This window comes from Tasmannia lanceolata, unplaced genomic scaffold (assembly GCF_043159265.1).
Source record: "Tasmannia lanceolata isolate RefF3 unplaced genomic scaffold, GAP_Taslan_0.1 ptg000015l, whole genome shotgun sequence".
NCBI lineage: Eukaryota > Viridiplantae > Streptophyta > Magnoliopsida > Canellales > Winteraceae > Tasmannia > Tasmannia lanceolata.
In genome coordinates this window covers 14,551,439-14,559,220 of record NW_027518692.1, presented here as the reverse complement: position 1 = coordinate 14,559,220, position 7,782 = coordinate 14,551,439, and the positions used below count along the sequence as shown (strand labels likewise).

The window sequence follows — 7,782 nt, the reverse complement described above, 5'->3', positions numbered from 1 at the left end:
TTCACCTGCACCATCAACTTTATCTTACAACCCTTTAAATACTACACGACAAACAAGTGAGCACATGTTTATCAAAACATTTGAGTGCTGAAATCATTTTCCCTTTCTTTATCTGACATGGGAAATGTTATCAGCACTACTGTATTTTGATGAGGGCACTCCTCACTTTATTAAAAGTACGGTATGGCCCGCACCATAGGATGATCCAAACTGTCCATTAGATGGGCCACATCCTAAATAGGTTGTGCCCCAAAAGTCATTTGCATAGGTTGTTCCTCACCCTCCGATCTATAGAGGGTTAAGATCAACCCTCTAACATTCAGATCGGAGAGTTAGGATCAACCTATGGAAATGACTTCTGGGGCACAATCTATTTAGGATGTGGCCCATCTAATGGACAGTTTGGATCATCCTATGGTGCGGGCCATACCGTACTTTTAATAAGGTGAAGAGTGCCATCGTCAGAATAGTGAAAATACAGTAATGCTGATAACATTTCCCATCTGACATTAATACAATAACAATGGTACTTCTGTCATTATCTTCTAAAAACAGGGGTATATATGTCCATAGGAGAATATTTGGGAATTCTAATTCTAGAACCCCACTCGACCTAAAAAAAAACCATAACCGGGAGTATTCCGTTTAGCTCTTTTTTCTTCTCCCAGTTTTGCCGGCGGCATAATCACCGATCTCCGGCAAAATTTTTGCCTTTTTTAGCTCGAAGATCGCCGGAACCCTAGAAATCCATCTTTTTCTTCACTCTTTCTCACACATCCTTCCAATTTTCTTTCTCAAGTTCTTTCCTTTGAACATTTTCCTTCTTCCTCCGTTGGATAGCAAATTTTTCCGTACTTCGGCTACTAAAATTTCTCGTATTTTTCAAAGAATCGAGGTACGTTTCGTAGAGCTCTGCTTTTCGACTTGATTTTTCACATCTAGTACTTGTTTTCTGGCTGAGAAATGGGTCTTGTACTCTGATTTTTATCTGTAGGTTATGTTTTTCTAATTCCTTTTTTTTTTTTACTGTTCTGCATTCAGATCTCTTGTTTTGATTACATTTGGAAGACTCTGATTAGGTTTGTGTACCTGCAGAACTGTTCATTCGTGGATTTGAGATATATTTTACTCGATTTTGCTCCGAAAAATGTGTCTTTTTGCTAATGTTTGTTCTACCTAGGGTTTCTGGTTTTGATAGCATTTGGAGGAGGACTCTGATTTCGTTTGTGTACCAGCAGAACTGTGTATTCATGGATTTGAGATATTTTTTAGTCGATTTTGCTCCGAAAATGTGACTTTCTGGCAGCGTTTGTTCTACGTAGGGTTTCTGGTTTTGATCGCGTTCGAAGGACTGATTTGGTTTGTGAACCAGCAGAACTTTTCATTCATGGATTTGAGATATTTTTTTAGTCGATTTTGCTCCGAAAATGTGCTTTTTGGCAGTGTTTCTTCTACCTAGGGTTTCGTATTCATCTCCCAAATATCCATTGTTTTGCTATTGTAGCCCTAGAAGAGATGTTATTCTGATCTTTAACCCTTTTTGTGGCATTTTCCATAGTATTTATTCGATCTAAAGGTTATCTTTTTTTATCCCTGTGACTGTAGAACGGTTGAGCTTTCCACATTTATCCGTTTCGTGCAGCTTATCTCTTTCGTCCTGAAAAATTAACCTTTTTCTTGTTCAAAAACCACCTTCTAGGGCTTGCTTTTTTCTTTTTTTTTTCCGACTGGTTTCTAGGGCTTGCTTTTAGTGTATGGAAGTTTAAATTTCGTTATTAAGCTTCTTTCTCCTTCCAGGTCTTTGTTTTAGGTCGTGGAAATTGAGTGGCATTTGAACTAGATTTTCAATACATGTTTGGTTGTTTTCTTTTCGCAAACTAACGCAGTCAAAATCTACATTCTGCCTCTGTTCTTTATTTGAATCTAAAAAGTTTTCTTGGAAAGTTCTTATCCACCAATCGATTGGTTTAGGTGCGGAGATTTCTTTCTCCAATTGTTATTTGTCAAATGATTGATGGAAAATCTGTTGCTTCAATACCCAATTTTCATATGGGCCCTGAGATGACTTAGAATATTTCTGGATGCTAATTGAAGTTCTCCATCTTTGACTGCATTTTTTTTCCTTCTTTTTTACTGTAAAAAGCACAAACCCGAATTCCCCCAATTTGGCCTAATCACTTGCGTCTTATGTTGAAGATTTGTTTTGAATTCATCTCAAAAGCCATGAGACCTGCAATCATTTTCTTTCTCTGTTCTCTTTGGCGGCTCACCTATACATAACAATTGAAGTGGGCTTTTGGAATTTGACTCTCCTAAATGATCTACGGAGCTTAGAAGTAAGATATTTGTCCTCACGTTTAGTTTCTTTGTATCGAATTATCTCCAGAGATGCTTGAACAGAAGGTTGTTCTCCTTCATTCGGCTCTCCTTCTCTGTCTGTTTTTTGGCTTCCTCTTCTTCCCCATCACATCTATTGCCACTTCACGGATTCCCTTAGGTTCTAAGCTCTCCATTGAAGAAAACAATTATTGGATCTCCTCGAACGGTAATTTTGCTTTTGGGTTCTTCAACCACTCCGATCAGCCTAACCTTTACAGTGTGGGGATCCGTTTCAATTCGATTGCAATCCCATTCGATAAACAAGCTATGGTTTGGGTTGCAGGTGCTGATGTTTCGGTTGGCTGTGGTTCCTTTCTTCATCTTACCATGTCTGGAGATATGGTTCTCTTTGATTCGTCGAAGGGAGTTGCTGCCTGGACCAGCAACACCAGCCATTTCTCCGTCACTTCAGCTGCTCTTCTCGATAATGGCAATCTTGTCCTCCTAAACCGAAACCAAGCTGTTGTATGGGAAAGCTTTCGGACTCCATCTGATACCCTTCTTCCAGGTCAGAATCTATCTGTCTTTCAAACCCTCCGAGCTGCAAGTAGAAACGACGTCTCTAGTTACTACAGTCTGGCCATGGATACATTGGGCCAGTTAAAACTTTGTTGGGAGACCAATATCTGTTACTGGAAAAGTGAATCGTCTTCTTCCCAGATCAGGGGAGCTACATTCACAAAAGATGGAGCTCTGCAACTTGTAGACCAAAGGTTCAGACCTATCTGGTCAAAATTTGGTGAAGATCACAATGATTCTTCGGTTAAGTTCCGGTTTCTCAGGCTAGACGTTGATGGGAATCTTCGGATGCATTCATGGGATGAAGCATCCAAATCGTGGAAGTCAGTGTGGCAAGCTGTTGAGAACCAATGCAATGTCTTCGCCACATGTGGTCGTTGTGGGGTCTGTGTCTTCACACCAACAGCGTCCACGCTTTGTAAGTGCCCTTATGGCTTTGTTGCCGATTCAAATTCAAAATGCTTGGCACCATATACACAGAAATGTAGTTCTGGTTCCACCATGGTTGCACTTGAGCACACGTTCTTATATGGACTTTATCCTCCGAATGACTTAATCACCCAAAGCAGTCTAGAACAGTGTAGGAATTCATGCCTGCAAGACCCCCTCTGCACCTCGGTTACTGTAACCAACGATGGTACGGGCCAATGTCGGAAAAAACAAACCCATTTCATCACTGGTTATGAACATCCCTCCATTACTTCGATCTCATTGATAAAAGTTTGTTTGGATCCAATTGCTGTGTTGCCCAAAACACTCCCTGCATCTTCCCCCTCCTCCCCACCACCTTCTCTAAACAAGCGATCACGTGGGTTCTGCTTACCTTGTCTCATTGGAGCAGCCACAGGCACACTCATCGCCTTCATTCTAATTCAGATCGGAATTGGCCTCTGCCTCTTCAAAAGAAGAAAAGCCATTCCGAGAAGAGGATCTCTGGCTGCCATGGATCCTAATTCAAGAGACTTGATTGCATTATCCTACTCCGAAATAAAGGATCTGACCAGTAATTTCAAGCACCAGCTTGGGCCAAAGGTATTTAAAGGTGTGCTCCCAAACGACCGTACAGTTGCAATCAAAGACCTGAAGGGTATAGAAAGGAGAGTACGCACCATAGAGGAGAGGCAGTTCAGGGGTAAAATTTCAGTCATAGGTAGTATTCACCATAAAAATTTGCTGAAACTGGAAGGCTACTGTTGTGAGTCAGACCACAGGTTTTTGGTCTACGAGTATGCAAAGAATGGCTCAGTTGATAAATGGATAGAGGAAACTAAACTCAGCAAGAGGCTAACATGGAGAAAGAGAATTGAGTTGTGTCTAGGGGTGGCAAGGGCAATGGCATACTTACATATGGGTTGCAGGGAATTTGTAAGCCATGGGAATTTGAAATGGGAGAATGTGGTTTTGGACGAGGATTTGGAGACCAAGGTGACTGAATTTGGGCTAGGGAGAATTGGTTCTGGGTCCCTCCACAATGGTGGGGACGCCGAAGAGGATGTTGCAAGGTTTGGAGAGATGATAGTTTTGGTGGTGAGTGGATGCCAAGGTGGTGGGGACGCTTGTCGGTGGGCTTATGAGGAGTGGGTTGTGGGGCAGTCCGAGAGAGTGCTGGATGTGCGGATTGAAGGGGGTGTGGATCCAGAAGAGTTGGAGCGAATGTTGAGACTTGCATTTTGGTGTGTGCAAGTTGACGAATGGCTAAGGCCTCCAATGGGGGAGGTGGTGAAAGTGTTGGAGGGTACACTGCCTGTGGACCCACCACCATTCCCATTTACTTGCCGGAGGCCACCAGAGGAAATACATTCAGAATTGGAGTTGGAAAACATTGAAAGCTCACCTTAGATGAGAAGCATATCTTAGTCTTTGGGGCTTGTATGTCGTTTTTTCGGAGGACATGAATATGTAGCTAATTGTGGAGAGGGCATGTCCAGAGGGGTGCTGCCTATAATGCCAGGTTTGAGTTTTGCTTTTGAGGATGGGTTTGGTTTGTTAACTTGTTATAACTTATAACTGTGAATACTCTAACAAGTGCCATTTTTATGCTTGTATTTCTTTTTGTCTCGGAGTTTGTTGCTTCTCTTTGTAAAGATGACGGATATTCTGAAGCCATTGCAAGTATTCTTTTTTGCGAGAAATTATATGGTGTAAGGGCTTACAACAATAAGGCCTTTGTACGGTGGAAGTACCATCCTTGATATCTGATCCAGCAGCAGCTCCTCAAAATGTGAGCTGTTGTTGGATCAAATATCAAGGGTGGTACCCCTACCGTATTGTTGTAAGCCCTTTCACCATATAAAATCTCCTTTTTTGTATGTATTTATTTATTGACTAAAGGAGCAAATCAGAAGGCACTGCGCCGTTAAGCATGTCTCTCTACCATCTCCCCTGATGTATATGAGAAAAGCTTTCTATGTGGCCCAATTTATTATAGATGTTTGTTCTTGCTAAAATATCTATTGGTTTTGAGAGCAGAGTAAGTTCTTGTTCAAGTAATCTGAACCAATCACTGGGAGGATCTACTTAGGCCTTGTTGTTTTGGATTTGGGAATCGATTTTGAGTCCAGAACTAATTATTAGACTCAAATTTATGTTTAAATTGGCAGATATTGATGGACGTCCATCAAAAGAACAATGCAATTGTGATTTAGGTTGTGTTATTTGACTCTTCTTGCCCTTGTTGGCTGTACCTTTGCACATTTTTCATTGCAGAAATTTTAAGAATATTGATGAAACATGAGAATTGCATTGCACATATTTCGACTGCTCATTGAACCATAGAATGAGAAGCGTTGTAGGACACGCCCTTATTATCTCTAAGGAGGAACCAGTATGAAAGATATTCTCTTCGACACCTAATTTTCGTATTTTCAACTGTGTTTTAATATACAGATCAGATATCTAGCCATTGGATCATCTAATATTAGAAGTAACTATGTTAGGTTAGATTTGGATTATTCTATTCTTATCACTTTCTATAGTTATCATCACTGATAAAATTACATGGGATTGGTGCAATGCAGCGGCTTTAGTGCTTCTTAGATACTTGTGCTTTTATATCAATATCTTTGCTGCTTCTTTAACCTTATAATGCAGATTACTGTGCTTGTATAGTCTTCCTCGTGCATCAATAAATTTGTCATCTTTCAAAAAACAAAATGAAGCCCACATTTGCCCACTGAGTCAATGATCCATAGTGACTAATTTCCATGAGGATCAATATCTAAAACCGATCCACAAAGACTTCACAATCCATGGTTCGATGCACATCCATCCCATTGAGGCAATCTTTCGTTGAGGTTTGAAAGCCCACTTTGCAGCTAATCTTCCAAGAGACGCGTTCTTGTGCAACAGGTTACCATCTTCAGCATCATTCCTCTTCATCTTTTTACAGTGTGCATCAAATTTACATATTGTAATTATATTAATTGGGAAATTACATTATAATCTAACATATGCTGATTTTCTCCTATATATGATCCAAGGTAGTGATTTGCTACCTATCTTTTCATCTTGTTTAATGTAAGATTACTTCCCTATCATCGACTAATCCGAGATTTCCTGCATCACTTGCTCAAGTTCAATGTGAGATTTATCACATTTTCCATTTCATTTTTACTACAAATCAATTGATCTGTGAGTTCTTGTAAATTTCTTTCATTTGTGCTCAAGTAGATCAATCGATTATTTGCACTCTTACTCTTGGAGAATTAATAGTGAAAATTCAGACCTGAGCAGCAGAATCCCACTGAGGCAATCTGTCCTACTTGAAACTAGGGCTAAATGAGTAGTTAGGTCGGACTAGGAATCACCTTCTATGTTTATCCTAATCAACTTATCTCTTTGAGTGTTCTATATAAGAGGAATGATAGATGCAGGGGTCCTCTTTATGCAAGCAAGGGCCGGAGAAGGGCCCTTGAATAGATCCACATCATTTTTAAAGTCGGTTGAGAAACTGAATTCGGTTGCACTTATCTATTCAGGGGCCCTTCTCTGGCCCCCCCTTGCATTAGTGGAAATCAAATTCTTCATATAACCAATGATGTAAGAATTTCCTAAACTAGCAAATAAAATTGAACAAAAGAGGCTCACTCTTCATATTTATGCTGTAAATCATGAGCCACTACCCCGAACCTGAACCAAGTGAATCCACTCGGCCATGAGATTGGCCCACCTATGTGGGTCCATGTGAATCCACTCGGCCAAGTCTTACAAAGATCCATGGCTGAAATTCTATTGAAAATGGCTAAAATCCCTTCTTTTTCATCAAAGGGCTAAGATCACCCGTTTGGTGTGGGACATTATAGGTAGGACGATGATCTGACGGTGGACCACAAGATGAGCGGGTTGAGATCATCACTCTGCCACTTGTGCAGCCAAATTTGGGTTCTTCTACTATGAATGCAAATTTTTTCCTGAGAAAAATATTAGTGGGCCGATGTACAAGTGGGGCCTACGTATTCAATGATCCAAACCATTCATCTGTTAGGTCTTGCTCTAGATGGTCCAGTTGGAGTGCCCATCCCATAGCAAGACATAATAAGATGAATGGTTTGGATCAATAGAACAAGTGGGCCCACATGTAATTCTACCCACTTATATTTTATACCCATCCATCATCTAACCATCAAATTTATACATACTTTTATCCCTTTTTGCAACATTTGCAACGTACATGACCACTCATTCGTTCCCACCAAAGATAGACTGACACGTGGACGCCACAATTGGTTAGAAAAATGCCTTGAGATTGAGATAAGAAAGATAATGTCATTCTTGTGAACCTCTCTTTTTATTATTTTTTTCACTTCATATTCCTACACCCACCTCTTTTCATTCTAGTGTGAGTACGTGAGAGCTAAGCATTGTGTGAGAATGGCCTCCATTACC

The 7,782-nt window shown here is 40.5% G+C and overlaps 1 protein-coding gene across 2 annotated transcripts; it reads left to right on the top strand.

Annotated features, from left to right (window-relative positions):
- Positions 1–612: 612 nt before the first annotated feature.
- Positions 613–5,013, top strand: LOC143845371 (curculin-like (mannose-binding) lectin family protein / PAN domain-containing protein). 2 transcript variants are annotated; one of them, XM_077353685.1, is made up of 2 exons: positions 613–895; positions 2,663–5,013. In XM_077353685.1, the coding sequence occupies exon 2, from the start codon at positions 2,707–2,709 to the stop codon at positions 4,735–4,737; it is 2,031 nt and encodes a 676-aa protein (XP_077209800.1). In that variant the 5' UTR covers positions 613–895; positions 2,663–2,706; the 3' UTR covers positions 4,738–5,013. The 2 variants fall into 2 exon arrangements, with proteins under 2 accessions (XP_077209800.1, XP_077209799.1); XM_077353684.1 differs by having other exon boundaries at positions 1,042–5,013.
- Positions 5,014–7,782: the final 2,769 nt, after the last annotated feature.